Source organism: Vipera ursinii, assembly GCF_947247035.1.
Source record: "Vipera ursinii genome assembly, chromosome: 3".
Lineage (NCBI taxonomy): Eukaryota > Metazoa > Chordata > Lepidosauria > Squamata > Viperidae > Vipera > Vipera ursinii.
Genome location: NC_139516.1, coordinates 175,121,363 through 175,144,087, shown reverse-complemented (window position 1 = coordinate 175,144,087; position 22,725 = coordinate 175,121,363). Strand labels below are relative to the sequence as shown.

Below are 22,725 nucleotides of genomic sequence, written 5' to 3'. Positions count from 1 at the left end.
TATATTTGTGTGTGTGTGTAAATTAGTTAAAACAACTTTTTTGTTTATTGTATTTTAAGTATAGTTTTTTCTAGTGAAATGTTTCAATTTGTTATAAAGGATAGATGCAAAACTGCTAGAAAACTGGTTTTAGAAGTAATTGTTAAAGAATGTTACTTTATCTGTACATATTTGAGAGAGTCTAATTTCTGGTGGGATGTGAAGGTGATTACTTGGTAAAGGTATCCAAATATGAGTACAAGGAGATGTAGTGAGAGAAAATGAGAAAGCAATAAAAGGACTGGAGGTATAGTGGCCCTTCAGGTGTTCCTAAATTAAAACTCCCCACACCTCCATCATTGCACATGTATTAAGCAAAGCTGCTATTTTTTGTGGTTCAGCAACATTTAGAATGTTTTTCTCAAGTCTGTGGTTTGGCTATTATAATTGGCTATTATCTAGGTGTAAAAAGCATCTTAGCTCAAAAGTTTATAAGTGATATATTTAGGTTGGACTATGATTTCTTAGACTGTCAATAAAAAGTTAAATATGTGAATATTTCTAACTATTTTTTATTATAAAGCAAGCCTATTTTACCAAAACATTTTAGTATATACAAGAGAAGGGTGTTTTTATATGCAGGTTGCAGTGATTTGATAGGTATTTTTTCAAATATTTTAGGATCAGATTATACTGTACATATAAAGAATCTTTTTTTACTGGACATGGGGAAGAATTCATCCAAGTAGTACTGGAGTTAAGCATGTCTGAAATATAATATATTTTGGAATTGTTCCCTGTAGCAGTCCACTGAGATTGAATATATGGTTGTGTCAGTGACTCATTTCAGTCATGGAACAATGTGCACAAATAATATAAACTCCATGTAATTACTATAGAATAATTTTATCACTGAATTGATTCTCCCCATTTCCCCCCCCCTGTGCTTTTTTTGCCTTTTTTGCACTGATAGGTACGTTATGAAGAAATGCAAGAACCAAAATTTATGTATGGCAGCCACTACTCATCACCAGGTTATGTTCTCTTTTACCTGGTCAGAGTTGGTAAGATATATGCAGAAGTATTTTAAAGAATATCTCATATATATATATATATATATATATATATATATATATATATATATATATATATATATATATATATATATATATATATATATACACTCTTTTGTTTTTATAGCACCAGAGCATATGCTTTGCTTACAAAATGGAAAGTTTGATCATCCTGACAGAATGTTCAATAGGTTAGTTCTAAATTTCGCAACCAGTTCAGTTAACTTTTATGTTTGTCACACAGTGTTGCTTTAAACTACAACTGGTTATTCTTTGTACTATTCTTATCTAGTATTGCAGAAACCTGGAAGAACTGTTTAGATGGCGCAACAGACTTCAAAGAGGTAAATTATCTTCTTGTACTTCGGTCTGTAGTAATTGGTTTTCTTTATGTTGCTGATTGAGATGCTGCAGATATGGCATCTAAAAATGAATTTCCATCTAATCTAGGAAGTTACCCCAACTTTTGGGGCCTATCATACAGAAAATCCCAAGTTGTTAGCATCCCTAGTTATAAGACTAAGATAATAAATGATACTGGATTTCTTCTAAAGACCTGCAGCCATGGAATAAATTCAATGTGACAAGCTGAAATATACTTTTATTATTCACTGAGAATTTTGCCTGATAGACGCTTCATGTTTATCATATTACAATAAGTCATCATGAGCCTGATGTTCCAGAATGTGATCTAAACATCTGTTAGATGTTTAAATAAAAACAGTTTGAATCAACATTTGAAGCCAAAAGATATGTTGTATAATGAATGTTGGTAATTAAATATCCCTTGCTATGGGTAGGTAGAACTATAGATTACATTAAGTGCTACCGTGATTGAAGTGGTATAAACACAGTTGAAATAAGCTTTATAAAACTTGGGCTTTCTTTTGTAACATATAGCAACTTTTATCTATGTTGTTTTTTTTCTGCCAAAAAATAAAACATAGGCTTTATGATATCAGTAATGGCATGACATCTTGAAGAGAAAAATTGAAGGATATGTCTTCAACATCATTGCCATTTTATATATAATCATTTCAGTTGCTGGCTTTTATCGAGCAGCATAGTACTTAGTGGAGTTTCAATAATACTCATGGGATTGGGAAAGCAATCTTCATGATCTTTTATCTTCTTGGAGGCTCTATAAAGTTGAGCTAGAGGGCATAAAAGCCATTATAGGGAGAAATGAAAATATTTTCCATTCCTGTTTCCCATATTAAAAAGCTTGTGTTGTGTTCTGCTGAGTGTTTGTGTTTTAATGAATTCATGGAACCTTTGCATTAATATGTGCAATAGAGATCCACAACTTATCCGAGAGTTGGTTGAAGAGGAGCATGCGGATCTGGCCTGCATTACGGAGACCTGATTGGGTCCAGAGGGAGGTGTCCCTCTGACTGAACTTTGCCCACCAGGTTTCCATGTGCTTCACCGGCCTCGGGCTCAGGGTAGGGGCGGGGGTGTTGCGGTGGTTGTGAGGGAGACCTTATGTCCGCGGGAGGCTACCGTTGTTCAGATAATCGGGTGTGAGTCGCTCCTCCTGAGATGTGGCCCTGGGGCTCAGTTGGGTTTGTTGCTGGCATATCTCTCGCCTACCTGTGTAGCAGCAGCCCTGCCCGACGACCTCGACATCCTCTCGGGGTTGGCGGTTGAGTTCCCCAGACTTATGGTTCTGGGGGACTTCAACCTGCCATCCCTGGGAGGTTCGTCGGGGTTGGCTCGGGAGTTCATGGCCTCCATGATGGCCATGGACCTGACCCAAGTAATTCAGGGCCCGACTCATGAGGGAGGTCACACTCGATCTTATTTTTTTATCTGGAAGGTGGTTAGATGATCTGGGAGGGGGATTTCCAGCTATTATACCCCTGTCATGGACCGATCATCACCTCCTGTGGCTGGCCTTCCGTTTTGCCACACCTCATCACCGGGTTGCGGAACCGACCAGGTGGTTCCGCCCCAGGCGCCTAATGGACCCTGAACGGTTCCAGGTGGCGCTTGGACCCGTGCCTGCCATCTTTGCTCACAGCCCGGTCGATGCCTTAGTGGAAGCCTGGGAAAGCGCAGCCACTGAGGCACTCGACCACATTGTGCCCATGCGGCTCCTGTCCCGGTGCAGATCCTGGCGGGCTCCATGGTTTTCTATGGAGCTCCAGGAGATGAAGTATCGGAGACGGAGCCTAGAGAGCTGCTGGAGATCGAGCTGGTCTGAATCTGACCGATTGCAGTTAAGAACCTTTACGAGGTCTTATCTCGCAGCTATGGAGGCAGCGAAGTCCAACTGCTTCGCTGCCCTCATCGCGTCTGCAGATAATCGCCCGGCCGCCCTGTTTAGGGTGACTCGCTCCCTCCTTAATCAGGAGGTGAGGGAGGAGCCCTTGCAGGGTCGTGCCGAGGAGTTTAGTCAGCATCTGGCGGACAAAATTGCTAGGATTTGGGCCGGTCTGGACTCCAACTGGGCGGAGTCTGACGGGGGGAGATGAGCGGTCTTGGGAATGTTATCTGGGAAGAATTCAACCCTGTGACTCTGGAAGAGGTGGACAGAATCATGGGGAGGCTGAGTTTCACCACATGTTTATTGGACCCAGGCCCCTCCTGGCTGGTGTATGCAGCTCAGGAGGGGACACGAGGCTAGCTCCAGGCAGTAATAACTGCTACTTTGAGGGAGGGTAGCTTCCCTGCTGCCTTGAAGGAGGTGGTGGTGAGGCCCCTCCTCAAGAATTTAATTTAATTTAATTTATTAATATTTCTATACCGCCCTTCTCCCGAAGGACTCAGGGCGGTGTACAGGGCAAGAATAAAACACAGAGTTACAAAAATTAAAAGGTAATTAAATACATGCCCATAAAAACAGTTGATACATAAGCCTGCCCTCGACCCAGCTATTTTGAACAACTATTGTCCGGTCTCCAACCTTCGCTTTTTAGCGAAGGTTGTTGAGAGTGTGGTGGCACATCAGCTCCCTCTGTTCCTGGAGGAAGCTGATTATCTGGACCCATACCAATCGGGTTTTAGGCCCGGGTACAGCATGGAGACGGCATTGGTCACACTGGTGAATGATCTCTGGTGGGCTCGTGACACGGGTTGATCCTCTGTCCTAGTCCTATTAGACCTCTCAGCGGCTTTTGATACCATCGACCATGGTATCTTACTGCGGCGCCTCGGGGGTTAGGAGTGGGTGGCACTGTTTTACAGTGGTTCTCCTCCTACCTACTGGGTCATTCGCAGTCAGTGTTGGCAGGGGGGCAGAGGTCGGCCTCGAGGCCTCTCGTTTGTGGAGTCCCTCAGGGGTCGGTACTCTCGCCCCTCCTGTTCAACATCTATATGAAGCCGCTGGGTGAGATCATTTGTGGTTTTGGGGTCGGGTATCATCAGTATGCTGATGATACCCAGCTTTTTATTTCCACCCCAAACCAACCCAGTGATGCCCTCGACGTGATGTCCTGTTGCCTGGAGGCAGTTAGGGTCTGGATGGGGAGGAACAGGCTTCGACTTAATCCCGACAAGACCGAGTGGCTGTACATACCGGCATCTCGGGTAACCCAGTCTGTTCCTTCTTTAACTATGGGGGGTGAGGTGTTACTCCCCATAGATAGGGCTCGCAACTTGGGCGTCCTCCTGGACTCACAGCTCAGCTTGGAAGATCATATAGGAGCTGTGACCAGGGGGGCTTTTGCCCAGGTTCGTCTGGTGTGCCAGTTGCGGCCCTATTTGGACCGAGATGCCCTACATGCAGTCACTCATGCGCTCGTGATCTCTTGAATAGACTACTGCAATGCTCTCTACATGGGGCTGCCCTTGAGGACCACCCGGAGGCTCCAACTGGTGCAGAATGCGGCTGTGCGAGTTGTGATGGGGGTCTCCCGATACTCCCATGTAACACCTCTGCTCCGTGAGCTGCATTGGCTTCCAGTTGCCCTCCAGGTGAGATTCAAGGTGCTGGTGATGACCTATAAAGCCCTAAATGACATGGGTCCGGATTATTTACGGGAGCACCTTTTGCCGGCATCAACCTCCCATCGTCCTGTGTGCTCCCACAGAGAGGGCCTCCTCAGGGTGCCATCGGCCAGGGAGTGTCGGCTGGCAGCCCCCAGGGGGAGAGCATTCTCTGTGGGCGCGCCCGCCCTCTGGAATCAGCTTCCTGCTGAGCTCCGGATGGCCCCCGACCTTCGCTCTTTTCGCCACGACCTGAAAACCTGGTTATTTGAGCTTGCCGGCCTGGACTGAGGGATTGGGATTTTAAACTTTAGAATTTATCTTGTTGGGGCTAACTTAACTTAATTTAATTTATTTTTTAACTTTGTATACCATGTTTTAACTGCCCTGTACACTGCCTCGAGTCCTGTAAACACATTCAAGAAAAGGTAGTTTTAGTGTAGCTTAAGATATACTGTGGATATATGGATGGTGGCTAATATAAATCATTGTACTATGGAATCAAGTGTCAGTGGAGATTCTCAGTCATCCAGGTTATGATTGTATCAAAGGTGCTTTTTCAAGAGGCAACAGGACTTTCTTGTTTTTCTTTGTGGAATCAAGTGTGCTAAATTCACACACTTCGAGTTCATTTATTTCACTTTAAAAGATGGCCAAATAGACATTCACCTGACCAATCTGTTGCTGGCATGTAAGAAAGGATATCCAGTTTGGGCTGATATTTTAAAGTAAGAAATTAAAACCCCACAATACTTGCCACAGAGGTTTCCTGATGCCAACTGTAGCTTAATAGTTTACTTGGAGTAGTCTGAATCTGATAACTTCATAATTAATGTGAATGCTGCATCTTTGATGTTCTGACATATTGGTGACAAATGCCCACACTTAAAAATAAATGGCCAATAGTGCATTCTACCAATTCCTACTGTGCATTCAACCCAAGAATGGGACTAGTGGTCTGCCTTCTTTTAGGAGTTAGTCAGGTTTGGATTTTCTTTTTGAAAGAGTGCGGTCTGTTGTGTGATAGTTCTTTGTGCTGGTTTAGAAGCATGAATAAGCACTAGTAAATGTTTTACTGTAATGCTGTTATGAATATAAATACAATTTTATTTCTTTGCTAACAGTTCCCCACTTTTCTTTTATCCAGTTAATCCCTGAGTTCTATGAAAATGATTCTAGTTTTTTATTAAATAATCTGAAACTGGACTTGGGGAAGACACAAGGAGGAAAGATGGTTGACAATGTAGAACTTCCTCCCTGGGCATCAGGTAAATAAAATTTTAGGTGTAACTATTATCTGGATTCTGCTCCAGAGATTTGCTGTCATACATTCCTTAAAGTTGTGAAATAATACCCATTTTTCTCCTATTCTGGGCTTTAAAGATGATTGCTACAAAATTCTGAATGCTGATTAATATGATTTCCCAAAGCTTCTTATGGTGTTTTTAATTAGTTTTTTAAGGGAGGCAGGAAAATGTGAATAGAGGCGTGCTGTCCACAACATGCAAGAAATTTGGATATTATTTATTTCAGATGCCAATGATTTTCTCCAGAAGAGTCAAGATGCTTTAGAAAGCCAGTATGTGTCAGAACATCTCCATGAATGGATTGATCTTGTGTTTGGCTATAAGCAGAAGGGCAATGAAGCTGTTGCAGCTCAGAATGGTAATTTTGATATAGATATTTAAAGTTCTTAAAGGTTATTTTTGCATTTTTCAGCTGTATGGTGTTCTCTTATACTAGGACTTCTTTGACACACTCTACCCGTTATTGAACACATAAATGTCATAATGTACCAAATTCTCTTCCATATCTATTATAAATTATAATGCTAATGAAAACAGATTCAAGAACTTTTTAATGGCATGATTCTAGATAAGTTTTCTCATAAATAAATTTTATTATGTTAAGTAATATTTGCTGCAAGGTAAATGTTTGTAAGTATTGCCGATTTTTGTTGTATGAAACAGTCTGGCTTGATTATATCCTCATTAAATTTAAGGTTCTCTTTTGTTGAAGTTACAGTTATAGGTCATAACTGTAATCTTATATAAATATACATGGAAGTAAATTATATGAATTCTGTTTGGCTTGCTTCTGAATAGAGACAAATATGTTTCCATTGTAATTAAGGTAGTAAGATCCTTCTAAAGTAGAGCGGGTTGCTTATGTACAGTATTCATTAAGAAGCCAGTCAAAAAGTATCCACCATATCTGACTGCTACTTGAAGTAGCAATGGAAGTTCAGTTCTAAGACTTCTGCAATAAAACTTTTATATCATATACTTTGATTTAGTGGATTTGGATTAAAAAACAAACCCTGCTGGCTCCACTCAGTTGCAGCTAGGCACTCCTTGGCTTCTAAGCTGCTGTTTGCTTCCTCCACTCTTTTCATTGTCTTCGGCAGCTTCTCTACCTCCCAGATCCTTAAGGCTGGATAATGATCCTACAAACATTCCTAGTTTCTGTTCCTCAAATACCAGGTGGCCTCCCTTCTGTGCTCAGGTTTTCACTAAAGTCAAAACCTGCTGGGTTTGTGGTTTCTGGAGTTGTCTTTTAGCACTGGACTGGTGCTCAAGCTGCCTCTTGGTTCTTGAATACAGCTGTCCTTCCCTCCTTTAATAGATTTGGCTTTACTAGACATCCTGAATTAGCGTGAGGCAGCAGGCACGTTTCTCAGACCTTTATTGAAGGGGAGCACCGGCTAAAGAACACGGCCGGGGTTCCCTGCTATTTATACATAACTTGCATAAGTAACAACCAATAACATTGCGGCGTTCTCCCGCCACGTGGCTGTGGCCAATCAGGCGGCGAGCTTGACAGCCGCGAGCTGTCAACAATTGCCGCGCCTCTGTTCAGCTGGTAGCAACATTTTGACAGCTTGGCGCTACTGCACATGCGTGGCCTCCGGCAACTTGACAGCTGTCATTGAGCTGTGCCTGCGCGGCCGCCTTTTGACAGCTGTCACTGTCAGCCGGTCGCTGCGCATGCGTGTTAGTGAGCGGCAGCCCGTTTGACAGCTGTCAGTGTGCTGCCGCGCTTTTCTCCTCACGGTGTTTATGTAAAATGTGATTTGTTCAATACACAACACATCCCTTCACATAATCAAAGCTTGTACCTCTGAGAAGTAAGTAGTGTAAGCCTTCAAAGGCACTGTTAGCATTGTCTGATAACAGATAATTGACAGAAGAAGGAGAAATGGGTTAAAATTCTGTTTCAGAAAGCTAGACCAATATTTATATAGCACAAGGTATCTAAGTGTTAGAAATTTACATCATCAGAGATCATAAAGAGAAGACTATTTGGATGTTAAACAGTTATAGAGAATTAGAACTTAAAAAAAATATTTCAGAGACTGCTATTTGTCTTGATATTGAATAGAGCTGAAATTTATTGTGTACAAATGACACAGCATCTTCTTTTGAGAGATTGCAGAATGCTTCTTGATAAAGAGTCTTGCCACAGCAATTGTATTTTCAAGTAAGCAGCATACTTCTCTGCTTTTTTTTTAGTATTTCATCCCTTGACCTATGAAGGAGGAGTAGATCTGAACAGGTAACTTCTATATGCTTATAGTAAGAATATAGCATTCATTTCCTTCTTTTACAAACCCTGGTTTTAATTACAAATTTTATACATCTCCCTTTGAGAGAATGCTATGTATGGTGCTTAACCCCCACTCATCCCCCAAAAGAAAAAAATGTATTGCCCCAATACAGTCTTTAGCATGAATTCTGAGGTATCTTGTATGCACTCAAAGGAGATACTGACAGTCTTTAGACAATCTTCAGGTTTGCAAAAGCACATCATCAGCAAAGTAACCTTTAGGAAAAACCCTAAAAAGAATGGAGCAAGATGCATGTTCAGCAATAGTATGCTGAACACAAAGCATGTTCCATATCCTGAATGCTCCAATGCCTGATCAAAGAGGAGGTACAAAAAAACTGGAGGTGGGCATGAAGAGGTCAAGCAATGGCATAGTTTTGAAAAGGGAATGACTACTTGATTGAAACCCTGGGTAGGATCACTGAATACTGCAACATTTTGGTGCGTAGCCCACTTATAATCCTATACATTTAATGGGATGTCCAATTTGGAAAGCTTCAAAATCCACACCTAAATAATTAATAAAGTCAGTGATTGGGCCTTTCTCAATGCCACATTCCTGATTTTATAAACATGCTGAGAATAGTTAAAGATGCTCATAGGTTTCTACTCCTCTCTGATTTCAAGTTTGGTGTTGAGATCTTGGTTTGTTTAAATCAAAGTTTGCCTTCTGAACAGGACAATTTTGGTGTGAACATTGAAGCGCTTTCTATCAAAATAGTTTTTAAAAGGGTGATGTTGGAAAAGGCTGATTAAAGAACAGAATACATTTCAAGGTAATCTTCAGGCCATTTTGAAGAGTTTGTGGAATCTGCATATGAGTTGTGTTTCCATAAATTAATTTCACAATTAGGTAGTTGATATATGTAAATCTTTTTTGCTAGTTTAAGAAATATGCAATTCTATCTAATTCAGTGTTGTAAAGGTACTTAAATTGGAGTTGGAAAAACACTGCAGATTCTCATTCCATACTGTTTACTAGAAATGAAGTTGACTCTAAATTTAAAAAGATTATCTCCAAAAAGGAAGAGCAGACATAAAAGAAAAAAATAATAGGAAAAATGCCCTTTCTCAATTTAGGGTTGCCAGTTGCTGAAAAATTTCCTCCTGCCCACATATATAACCTCAGGTTTTCTGAAGATTTCCTCCCTCACTAAATGTGTACATAGGACATATAAAAGGCAAGAGCAGAACAGAAAAGTCTATAAATGTATGTTTAGTTAAACAGTCCAAGAAAATGTATTGCCTATAAGATGACCCTCATGTGTAAATACCATCCATTCAACGATAAGATTTTTCTCTATGTTTCCAGTAGAAGTAACAAAAATAAGAATAAGAGCAATAGGTTATTGGTTGAAAATGGAGGGAAAGAGAAGAAATACAACTGAGTAAGGATAAAGGACAGACAAGAAAGCTTTAGAGGAAAAGAAAGAAACAGAAGGCCTTTTTAAATTCACCAGACAAGCAGCTTCTTCGAAGTCACAGTCTTCACAGCTGTCCTTTCAACAACAGTGTCTGCATCCCTTTGCATTTCCTGCCACTTATTTGGGGTGGAATGAAAGTCCTCATTTTTCTATTTTGTTGGAAATAATTTAGTGAACTTTATAGTTCCTGCCACAGACGTAAGGAGACAAAGTTCTGTATCTTCAATCCTATCAGCTTAAACTATTATTGGTAGAAACATACAGATTTAACCTAGTGTAATAAATATGTCCAAAGGTGCTTTTTTCAAAAGGTAACTGGATTTTCTTGTTTTTTTTATTGGAAAATGTTTCACTTCTCATCCAAGAAGTGTCAGTTCTTTGTCTTTGTCTATTCATTGCAGTCAATTGGTTATTAGCAATCTGAGGGAAGGTTGTTAGTTCTCAAGAATTTTTCAAAGAAAAAAACCCAAGAAAGTTTAGTTGCCTTTTGGAAAAAGCACCTTTGGGATAACTATGACCAGGATGATTGAGAGTCTCCACAGATATATATTGAATATACTATGATGTTTTTCTTGGTACAATGCAAGATCATTTTCCTTCTTCTTCTGAAGCATTATGGACACAAATGAAAGAGTAGCTCTGTTGACGCAAATCTTGGAATTTGGACAGACTCCAAAACAATTGTTCACAATTCCACATCCAAGAAGGATAATCCCAAAATTAAAAAGTTGGTCTCAAGCATCCAGCCATAGCCCTTCTATGACTGAATCTTCAGGTAAATTTTGTAGACTTTTAGATTCTTCTTATTGTTTAGCATATTGTCTGTTTCAGTCCCTTTTTTAATCTATGTTGCTTTATCCAACAAAATCTAAAAAAATTGCTAAACAAAATTTTCAAATGATTAAGAAACAGGATATAGTGAAAAATAGTATATGATTCATTAGGAGAACATAGTTATTAATGTTCACAAACATTCAAAATGGCATGTTCATTGTTTTTGAAAAAACCTTCAAAAATGAGAGGCAGCTATTATAGGATGCCATCTTTTAGGATATGCATGGGCAACTCAAAGTGTACTGATCATTGTTAGTGGATGAAGTATAATTCACAACATTGGAAAGATAAAATTAGACCTGATTTGCAGCAGTTGATTGTTGGTAGGTGATGACATTTGAATTACCCTTTGTGCAACAGAGTCATAAGGAAGAGAGCATTTATTGGAAGAGCTGGAAAAACATTGGTTTTTCTTTTTGAATTCTTTTTATATTACACCTGCTATATAATAATATAGTTAATTGTGAGTTCCATTCATACGGTCATTAACAAAACACTAAAAGATAGTTTTGATGATCAACAGGATTGCTTGCAGTATTGTATTACTATCACTGATACTATTTTTAAACCCTTAGTAAAACTCCATACCTGGAGGGATGATATAATGTAACATGTTACCTCTCTGTTTTGAGACTTCATAGGAAGGTGGGCTGCATATTCCATTCTGATAGCTGTTTTATATCCTTTCCTGCAAACTATTCAGCACCAGGACCCAGATAGCTCTTACAGCTAATGTGCTGTATGTAGCCATCCAAATGTAAAGGTCCCCGAATTCACTACCAGGTTTGAGCCGCATCGAATAACCTCTGGCTGCTCACGCCTGATGATTACCTATAAGGATGAAATTGATAATGTGGTGCCTCCTAAAGGACATTATAACTGTGAGGGGGCAGGGGGTTATTTAAGAGAGAAAAAATAGGACAGAAGGGAATGTGAAAAGGCCTGAATTGTCTGTTCCCTGAAATAACATCCTATAGAAAATGTTCATTTTTTGATTACATTGAGTTTACGTTATTATATTTGTCAGTCTCTCCAGGTGAAGAATCTTTTGAGGATCTGACAGAAGAGAGCATCTTACTTTCCTGGGATAACATGGCCAGTTTAAAACTTGATGGGCAATACAAGATCCACAAAGGGTAAATTGTGGCAGCTAGATGGGCAATTCTATAAAACGACACAATAAATATTTTAACTCATCCCAGTGAACTTCAACCCTATTACAAGAAATGAAGTGCTTAGCATAGGGAAGGAAATTTCTTTTTTGTCATTTTTTTAAATTTTATTCAGAACATTAAAATAAAACTCCAAAAAAAGGGAAAAATACAAAAACAAAAATAAAGACTATATCCAAAAAGTGCATAAAAACTAAAATAGACATATCCATAAATTGTCCCCCCTAGTTGAATACTGATATATTTCGAAAATAGTAACTCCTTTCCCTTGCAAAGCAAACACACAATTTATAAATTTCTATAACGTTTACCCAACCCACTTAGCCTGACATCAGTCTACTGTATGGAACCATAGTTAACAGATAAAACCAACAGTTAAATTAAATTTCAAAACCCTCTGATAACAATCTATTTATTGTATTTGACTTGCAGAAATGCTTCTGTTCTACAATAAGTCACCACAATCATTGTTATTTGGCCCGTCCAGGATCAAATATCCTCAATTGATTCTTAGTGATAAGGCTTTTCCTTAAGATATTAATCAGGATTCATTCTAGCAATTGATTTTATCCCCCAGAGTCATAATTGTCTGTGGTGTGTATCTCCACAGCATTTGTTGTACAAAAAAGTATCCTTTCTCAGAATTCTCTAACCAACTTGTAATTTTCAAGTCCACCTCATCTTTCAGGGTTGCTGGCAGCAAGTTATATTCCAATCCATTTAATTGTAAATCTTGTAATGCTTTTACTTGCATCTGATTGCCATCCTTTAAAACCATTGTTACTTTAGCAAGCTTTTTATCTAAATTTTCAAGCTGAACCTGTAAGCTGAAAAGTATTCTTTCAGCCCAGCTTTCGCAATAAACTTTACCTTGATATATTTCTTGCATTTTGACTGTAGTTTAATATAATCCAAAATACCTCAGTAGTTAATCTTTCACAACAGGAACTCCCAAAGACAGGAAAAATACTAACAGATAAACCTCAAAACACATTGGGAACAGCTTTTCCAGCATAAAAAGAGATATTTTTGTCAAAAATTTTTTTTAAAAAATTAGGACCAGGTTTTTTGTTTGTTGTTTTTTAAAAAAAACTTTATAGAATACAAAATCCATGGAGTGAAAGTATGATACTAACATAAATCCTAGATAAGAAAAAGTTGTTTGTAAAAAAAAAATCAAAGTGTCAGGTTGTTCAGAGCTTAACAGCTAAAACAAGTGTTTTGAACTGAGCCAAGGGGGAGAAAAGATAAATTCTGTGCAATTAAATGTTGAAATTTTAATTCAGGTATCACCAGCACTAACTGACTATCATTGGGAAGTTTATTTGACCATTTTCACTTTGAAAGCAGAGGGATGAGAAATCATCCTACACTTCGAATCAATGTGATACCTGCAATTTTGAAATGTTGTAAATATTTCTTCCTTTAAGACTTTATGAGTTAAGTGCTTACTTTAGTTTCTTTGGAGTAAATCCATTGAATATAGATGGATTTACATCTGAATATCAAATTTAGAATTCCCGGGTGGTTTAAATGTAATGAGTAAAATCCTTAGTTAGACACTTCAGGAAACACTGGTGTATGTTTTCAGTCAGTCTAAAGTAACTAAATAAATTACATGATTTTGTTTTGAAAAGGCCAATAACTGGAATTGCCATGTGTTCTACTTCTAATCAATCTTCTATCTTTACTACATCTCAAGGTGAGTAATCCTTTCTCAGGTGCCTACTTTCAAGTAATATGAAATGTTACAATGCCATTTAAATTGGCAAGTGTTATGGTCTGCAGAAAGATCCAAAGATTCACAGACTGTCTGAACATTTTAATATGTATATATTATTAAATGCATGTATTAACAGAAAGGAAGGAAGCTGTTGCATAGTTCTGTGGAATTACAAAAAAAATCACATGGTGTAGAAGTTAACTTCCTTATTTAAGCAGAAGTGTGGACAATTTTTTGTTAAAATATTAAAAGTTAGGGTAGCATAATACTTTCCCTAGGTGAAAAATATAATAACAGAAGTGGCTTTATATAAGAACAAGGTAGAGATTAGCATGCTTGCCACAAACACCACGTTTTGCAAAAGTACAGACAATTTGGTTTAATTGCATCTATAAAACAACCTATATTCCTTCTATGTTCAGTGAAAATAAATCTAGAATGAAGTTGAAGTTCACCCTGTACAAGCTCATTCAAAGACAGTAATGTTTTACCTTTTAATATATTTTATATAGTAATATAAAAATATTGCCTTTTCATTGCTTAAGAAATGCACTTATTGCTTATCCATCAATATGCAGGACTGCACAAACACCTATTTTTTTGCCAACTGAAAGTCTGTATCCCAACTAGGTTGATTTTTCATACTGGAAGGTGAAGAATGCCTTTAAATGAGCACAGTTCTTATTATTTTTTTCTTTCATCATTTACATTAGATTCAACTTTGAAGATGTTTTCTACAGATTCAAAAATGCTTCAAAGGAGTATATCTTTCTCAAACATGGTCAGTTCTTCCAAGCCTTTATTGTAGCCTTTTTAGATTTGTACACAAAATTTGGTTGGGACTATAATTCAGAAAACAGCTGAAATCTATGTAGGCTGAATTAGAGGCTGCCTGATTTACTTGCAAACTGGATCTTGAAGTGGGTTTCAAAATATACAAAGCTTCTTGATGCCCAGTGCCAATCTTAAGCTTTTGAATCTGACCTGCCAGGATAATACTCCTTTCAAATCCAAGCCAAGAAACTGATATAAGCTAGGGCATACAGTCTCCATTAGGAACACATACAGTAGTTAAAGGCCTGATGTAAAAATGACATCCTCTTTGCCAAGTGGTGATATTTCAACCTCCATTCATAGAAAGGTTTGGTGGTTTCGCAGGATCTGAAGAGTTGGAAAGGACCTTTGAGATTATCTAATGTAATCCTCTGCTGAGTGGAGAAACCCAGTGGTGGGATTCAAATACGTAAACAACCAGTTCTCTGTGTAGATGCCACTTCCGGAAGTCCATTCTGGGCCTGGGCAACAAAAAATTAGGTACCGGTTCTGCCGAAGTGGTGCGAACTGGCTGAACCCCACCACTGGAGAAACCATTACTATAAGCATCCCCAACAGTGGCCATTCAGCCTCTGTTTAAATGATTGGATATTGAATAATAGACAAATAGTCAGAGACATTACGTTCTATTGTTGTACTTTACTTCATATTATGGAATGTTTCCTGATGCCCATCTACTTCTGATTTAAATCCATTGTTTCTCATGGCTTCTGGAACAAGGCGGTCCCATCTACTATAAGGCAGTCATTCAGATGCTTGGGAGTCAGGGTGGATAATGTATCCACACAGTCTTCTTTAGATCAAGTACATCCACCACCTACAATATTGGCCGATAATATTTGGGAGGAGTTTGATCCTGTGACTCTGGATGAAGTGGACAGGATCATGGGGAGAAGTGCCGCCACTTGTTTGTTGGACCCGTGCCCCTCCTGGCTGGTTTATGCAGCTCGGGAGGTGACACAAGGCTGGCTCCTGGCAGTTATTAATGCTTCCTTGAGTGAGGGGTGCTTCCCTGCCGCCTTGAAGAAGGCGGTGGTGAGGCCCCTCCTCAAGAAACTTGCCTTGGATCCAGCTATTTTAAATAACTTTCGTCCTGTCTCCAACCTTCACTTTCTTGCGAAGGTTGTTGAGAGCGTGGTGGCATGGTAGCTCCCTTTGGTCCTGGAGGAAACTTAGTATCTGGATCCGTACCAATCGGGTTTCAGGCCCGGGTACAGCACGAAGACGGCATTGGTCGCACTGGTGGATGATCTCTGGCAGGCCCGGGATAGGGGTTATTCCTCTGTCCTGGTCCTATTAGATCTCTCAGCGGCTTTTGATACCATCGACCATGGTATCTTGCTGTGACGTCTTGGGGGGTTGAGAGTGGGAGGCACCGGTTTACGGTGGTTCTCCTCCTACCTTGTTCGTAGATGGTGTTGGCAGGAGGGCAGAGGTCAACCCCAAGGCCCCTTAGTTGTGGGGTGCTCCAGGGGTCGGTCCTCTCTCCCCTCCTGTTCAACATCTATATGAAGCCACTGGGTGAGATCATCCGTGGTTTCGGGGTGAGGTGTCATCAATATGCTGATGATACCCAGCTTTTCATCTCCACCCCAAACCGACCCAGTGATGCCCTCGACGTGATGTCCCACTGCCTGGAAGCGGTACGAATCTGGATGGGGAAGAACAGGCTCTAGCTCAACCCGGCCAAGACTGAGTGGCTGTACGTACCAGCATCTCGTTTAGTCCAAGAGGTTCCGTCTTTGGTTATGGGAGGAGAGTTGTTACCTCCCATTGATAGGGCGCACAACTTAGGCGCCCTCCTGGATACACGACTCAGTTTTGAAGATCATATAGGAGTTGTGGCCAGGGGGCATTTGCCCAGGTTCTCCTGGTGCACCAGTTGCGCCCCTATCTGAACCGAGATGCTCTTTGTACGGTCACTCATTCACTTGTTACCTCCCGTATAGATTACTGCAATGCTCTCTACATGGGGCTGCCCTTGAAGACCACCCGGAGGCTCCAGCTGGTGCAGAATGCGGCCGCGCGGGTTGTGATGGGAGCATCCCGATACTCCCATATTACACCCCTCCTGCGTGAGCTACATTGGTTACCGGTTGTCCTCCGGGTGAGATTTAAGGTGCTGGTTCTTACCTATAAAGCCCTACATGGCTTAGGCCCAGGATATTTGCAGGACTGTCTGCTGCCAGGAACGACCTGCCATCGCCCGGTGTGCTCACACAGGGAGGGCCTCCTCAGGGTGCCGTTGGCTAGACAATGTCGGCTGGCGACCCCCAGGGGGAGGGCCTTCTCTGTGGGAGCACCGGCCCTGTGGAATCAACTTCCCCTTGAGCTCCGGATGGCCCCGGATCTCTGGTCCTTTCGTCGCAGCCTTAAAACATTTCTCTTCCATCAGGCTGACCTGGACTGACGATAGGGATTTTTAAGTAGAATATTTTTAATATTTTATCATTTTATCATTGGGGCTTGTTAGTTTAATCTTTTTTAACATTTGTATTATTGTGTTTTATTGTTGTTAGCCGCCCTGAGTCCTTCGGGAGATAGGGCGGCATATAAGTCCCAAAAATAAATAGATAAATAAATAATAGTTTCCAGAAGTTTCTTCTCAGATCCTTTTTCATTATTGCTGTTTTCTTGATAGATCCCAGTTTGTCAATATCTTTCTTAAAACATGGCCAGAAATGGAAGCAATATTTTAAATATGGTATGACTATCTCAAGAATGATTAATTTTCTTGATTTTCACACTATTTTTCTGCTGTTGCATTTTAAGAGTGCATTTGCTTTTTTTTAAAGTTTAGGTTAGGTGATCTTGTTTGAACTTATATTTAATGATTTTTTTACATAAAGAGTAATGCATTAATAATTCTCTAGTGGGAATATTTCAGTTTATATGGCACCCTTTTTTCTTTTAGCTACCTTTGAAGATTTAGACACATCAAAATAATGTTCATATGAATCCATTAGAATCCATAAGATAGAAAAGAATAGCTTTTGAATCCATAAAATACAAAATATATTTTAATATGTAATATATAATTTAATAATATGAACCAACATTTTTCTTGTTGATTTTGTTATAGGCTTTGTCATCTTGTTTAATCTTACCAGGGAATAGCACCGTTGTATGTTCTTCATGGGACAATAATATGTACGTGATTTTACACATTCCTAAATATACAGCACTACTTCATGATTCCTTTTATTGGGGCCAGTTTTTCCATGATCTGAGTTCAAGTGAATTTGAGGATGCAAAAGATTGTGCATGTACATGAGAAATAGAATAGAATTCTTTATTCACCAAGTGTGATTGGATATAATTTGATATAATCTGTTGCACAATGGGTTACGCCAGTGACCAGATCTGGCCAGGTTTTCCTGACAGGAATAGTTATTTCTACCATGGCTAAATCTTTGAATGAAGCAGTTGTTAGCAGCTGATAAATGGCAGCAGGCTGTTAAGGAGAGATTTTTATGTTACACAGACTTCTTACAACACTGCCTTAAATTAGCCTTTGGGAACAACAAAGGTTAACAAAAGATTCAATAACCTATTGGTGCAGTTTTGTTCTTTATCTCAGGGAGCAAAATAAGTTCTACTATCTACTGCTGTTAATTGCTGACATTGCAATATTTGCCTTATTAGAGGATTTTTTCACTGAAACTAATTGACAGGACAATCCCAAATATAAATGCTGTTTAAAATACTTTAAAAATAGAAAAATGAGAAGAACTACATTTTGGCTTACTTTTGTATGTGCATGTACTGTTCTAAATAAAATTGCCTCCAAAGTATTTATAAATCCCTTTCTTTTTAATTTCTAAAAGCTATTTCTACTCAGTAGCCTTTGGAAGGCAACAGGATACCTTAATAGGCCATCACGATGCTGTCAGCAAGATCTGTTGGCATAATAATCGTTTATATTCTGCATCTTGGGATTCAACGGTAAAAGTAGGTATGATTGTGATGGAAGACATTTTGCAGGTCATTATTTCCTACCAAGTACCCTCTAGATCAGGGGTGTCAAACTGCCAGCCCACAGGCCGGTTGCATCATGCGGAGGCCACGCCCACCCCAGTTCCGGCAATGAGAAAAAAGTTGTGATATGTCGTGAAGTGACGTGGTGAGTTTGACACCCATGCTCTAGGTACAATATAAATTGACTACAATTTTCAGGATTTCACTCATGCTGATTACAATTTTCAGGATTTAACTCATGCTGACTGAAATTTTGGATTGTTGCAGTCCATTGCATCTGGAGACAGCTAATTTTAGAAATATCATACATCTGTAAAAAAAAGTTGTAACAAAAACTTTGTAATTGGATAACTGAGACTATTCAAAATCTGTCCCTTTTGCAACATTAGGTTTCTATTACAGTGCCAAAACTTTCTATCCATAAATTGTGCAAAAAGAAAATAAGTAGTAGATAAAAAGAATAGAAGGAAATAAAGATACAAATAAATGGGTTCCAATCTTTTGCTTGTAAGCACAATTATAAATTGAGCTCTGTATGTCTAAAATTACAATGTTACTTTCTTCTTGCTATCATCTATTCTATCTAATCATCAAAACTATAAATTGTAAATTCAAAAAGTCCATAAAGTCACTAATAAATGTAGATATTTTTCTTATAATCAAATAAGTCAGTTTGGCCAATTCAGCAGGTTCTGAATATTGTCACTGATCTGTTGTAGGTATTGTCAAATCTTTCTCTTTTTATGTATGCAATAATCTTACTTCTATATAAAAAAAAGTTCCATGTTTCCCCCCCCCCCAATTTCTTATATCTTTTATGAATGGCATAATGAGTGAAAGCAATGCTTATATATTTCTAGTCATTATGTATCTTATGTCCCAGGTGTGGCACTGTAATCCAACAGAATTATTAAACACTAAGAAACATTTTGAATTGCTTGCTGAATTGGAACATGATGTTAGTGTAAGTATGAAGATACATAACTCTTTTCAGATTGATTGCCTGACTCTCGCATCCGAAGATCAAAAATTTGATCAATAAATGTGATTACTTTTTAAAATGATTTAAGTAAATACGCTCTTATGATTGCTTACTTATGCTTATAGATTTAATTTTAAGTTTAAAATGTTAAAAAAATCGCTTCATTGGCTACTTTCATATATCTAAACTTTTTGGTTGGGACAGATTGTTGTATGTAGGATTCTGTTTAAAATGTGCAAATATAGTCTAGGAGGTCTGAATTGGAAATATAGTGTACATTTTATACAATTATTAAGTGTAATATGAAAAAGATTATACAAATCTTTTGTTTCTTTTCTCTTGTAAGGTTCTTTTCTCAACCTTATTTAGTGAAACTTGTATATGTAGTACTTTATAAACAATAAAGTTCAAATCCCATCTAAAAAATTATAACTATAGAATAATATGAATATTCTTCCTTCCATCCACAGTAGGACGTCTTTTGGGAATGGAATTGCCTAGTAAAACATAGATTTTATTTAAAAAATAAAATTGTTTTTACAGTGGTTAATTAGCCAGAATACATAGATATTTAAAGATAATTTCACAAAATATAGAATTTTGAAGAGATTTTGGAAATGTCTCATCTTAGTAAAATATAAGCATAAATTACTGAAAGATGAATATGTATTGTTTTGAGAATATATTGATTCTTTCATCACTGTTACCATAAAGAGCCACAGAAACTTTATGTTTAATTTGAATTTGTTTTTGGTTTAATCTGGAATTCTATGTTAAGTGGAAAATTGGACTCGAGGGACTCAATGGCCATGAAAAATATGTTCAAGAATTTACCTGATGGATCTTGCTTTCTTATATCTGGTTCTTTCTGTATACTATACCTAATCAGAATTCTAACTAGGATATTTTCCTTGCAAATTATATGAAAGAAGTGCTTTGGATATTTTGTAAACCTTTTTGTCTGTAAAAAGTGCTTACTGTATTTATTCTGGCTTCTGCACAAGGGCGATTGCTTTAAGAAGGCTCTTGATTAAAATTAATGTGACTCTTACAGTATACACAATCTTCCTTTTTCAGGCTCAGGCAGAAGCCGGAGATAATAGGGACTACTTTCATATTTAGCAAATATGTGTGTCCTCACTTTTTAGAAGCAGTCTGAAATATTTTTTCCCAAATGTTTAAGTCATGTATAGCCATCGTCCTAATGCCATCACATCTCACTTGCACTGGAAGAATCATTTGTTTTGTAAAATTTGGCATATATCTTGAAAGCTTTTGTTTTGAACAGTGAATGTTAAGTGAAAGAAAATGACAATAATCTGTTGTTTTCCTCCTGTTCTTTCAAAACATTTGCAATCCTCCAGTGCAGATTTCCAGAGATTCAAGGATATCTGCAGCATATAATAAAAAAGTTAAGATAGTGGCCACAATGATGCAGGCAAATCTCTGCCTATTTTTACATATGACAGACATAAAAAAATAAGAGTTTTGATTTTACCAACATAGCCATCATCTTGCAGATGGCAAATCCCATCTTTCTTGTGCTCATTTTCTCTGTGAAATAATCCTTCGTTGAAATACCCCCAGTTATGAAAAAAGTATGCATATAATTTTAAATGTTCGAGTGTTTCAAGCTTAAAGATTCAGTATCCTAGAGAATGTGTGGAAAACTACTTATCATTGTATCTATTATTAATAACATGCAAATTAATAACATTGACATAATTACTTAGGTAACAACTATCACCTTGAATCCTGCACATACCCTGCTAGCATCAGGAACAAAAGATGGAACGATTAGTATCTGGGATGTTACTGCTGCTTCTATACTGCATCACCTTCCATGCCACTCAGGAACTGTTTTGGATGTTGCTTTCAGTCCTGGTATGGGTAATTCAAATGTTCTTCTTAAATACCCATTCTGTCAAGGAAAACACGCACCCTGATAGATAAACAAAGCTGTTATCTAATTCTGGATTGGAAACATACAATTCCAATACAACACTTGTTTGTGTTGCTGCGGAAACAAGGACCATCACAGGTAGTCCTTGACTTTGAACCATTCGTTTAATGATCATCTGAAGTTACAACAGCACTGAAAAAAGAGACCTATGGCTTCACTTAAAATGTTGCAGCATCCCCATGGTCACATGATCAAAATTTGGACACCCGGCAACTGGCATTTATGATGGTCGCAATGTCCCAAGTTCATGAGGCCATCTTCTGTGACTATAACAAAGTCAACAGGGAAGACAGATTCACTTAACGCCTGGGTTACAAACTTAATAATTGCAGTGATTCTTTAACAGCAGTGGCAAGAAAGGTCATAAAAATGGAGCAAAACTGCCTTAACAATTCTCTTGCTTAGCAATGGAAAGTTTGGGCTCAGTTTTGGTTATAAGTTGAGGACCACCTGTATATTCAGTTAGTTTATTCTTCAGTAAATGGATTACAGATTGAGGCTGCCAGTAAGTAGCCCACCCCAATCATTTCATTTTGATCTGGGTTTTATAATCATAAAACACAATAGCAGCTGTAACAAAGTTTCAATCACCTTTACTAGCTTGCCTTCCATTGCATTTCTATGTTAGTAATTTGGAGCATATTAGTTGTTTCACAGAAGAAAGACATCAACTTATAGCAGGTGTTTTTCCTTGCATGCCTGCAGTCAAAATAGTAACTGTAATTTGGAGGGCATCTTTCTTTTATCAACTAGCTAATTTTCCTGAAACTGAACTACGATATCAGGGTTTGAGGCACAGTCAAGTATGCAATATACCTAATACCTAAAATAATTATATCATTGTATCTGTGTGAGGAATTACAGATTGTGAGTTGAAGGTCTCTCTGAATTTTATTTGGGTAAATCATGTATGGGATTGAAGCACTATGTTCTATAATGAAGACAAGGTAATTAACATCAAATACTTGAACTAAATACCCAGTGTAGCTATTCTTGTAATATAGATGGCCGGCACCTATTAAGCACAGGAGAAGATGCCTGTTTTAAAGTAACAGATGTGCAAACTGGAATGATTATCTCTTCTATAGTCTTGGAGCAGATTCAAAGGTAATCACTTTTGCCAATTTTAATTATTTTTTTAAAAAAATATTGTTAAAACTCTATCCTGTATATGAAACAGATTAGTTATTTATTTCAAGTTTTGAAACTTTTTCGTATATATTGTCT

At 38.3% G+C, this 22,725-nt stretch overlaps 1 protein-coding gene across 4 annotated transcripts in view; it reads left to right on the top strand.

Moving 5' to 3' along the window:
* NSMAF (neutral sphingomyelinase activation associated factor) overlaps positions 1 to 22,725 on the top strand; it is a 45,833-nt gene that overhangs the window by 16,820 nt on the left and 6,288 nt on the right. For 2 of the 4 annotated variants that reach the window (XM_083359805.1, XM_083359804.1), the window contains exons 15-29: positions 953 to 1,043; positions 1,180 to 1,243; positions 1,345 to 1,396; positions 6,130 to 6,250; positions 6,516 to 6,647; positions 8,495 to 8,537; positions 10,624 to 10,787; positions 11,874 to 11,982; positions 13,656 to 13,720; positions 14,455 to 14,522; positions 17,658 to 17,725; positions 18,403 to 18,526; positions 19,437 to 19,517; positions 21,269 to 21,419; positions 22,503 to 22,605. In XM_083359805.1, coding sequence (XP_083215931.1) covers positions 953 to 1,043; positions 1,180 to 1,243; positions 1,345 to 1,396; positions 6,130 to 6,250; positions 6,516 to 6,647; positions 8,495 to 8,537; positions 10,624 to 10,787; positions 11,874 to 11,982; positions 13,656 to 13,720; positions 14,455 to 14,522; positions 17,658 to 17,725; positions 18,403 to 18,526; positions 19,437 to 19,517; positions 21,269 to 21,419; positions 22,503 to 22,605 — 1,436 coding nt within the window. The remainder of the gene's footprint in view (positions 1 to 952; positions 1,044 to 1,179; positions 1,244 to 1,344; positions 1,397 to 6,129; positions 6,251 to 6,515; positions 6,648 to 8,494; positions 8,538 to 10,623; positions 10,788 to 11,873; positions 11,983 to 13,655; positions 13,721 to 14,454; positions 14,523 to 17,657; positions 17,726 to 18,402; positions 18,527 to 19,436; positions 19,518 to 21,268; positions 21,420 to 22,502; positions 22,606 to 22,725) is intronic. The other 2 variants (XM_083359806.1, XR_014492139.1) reach the window with 2 other exon arrangements.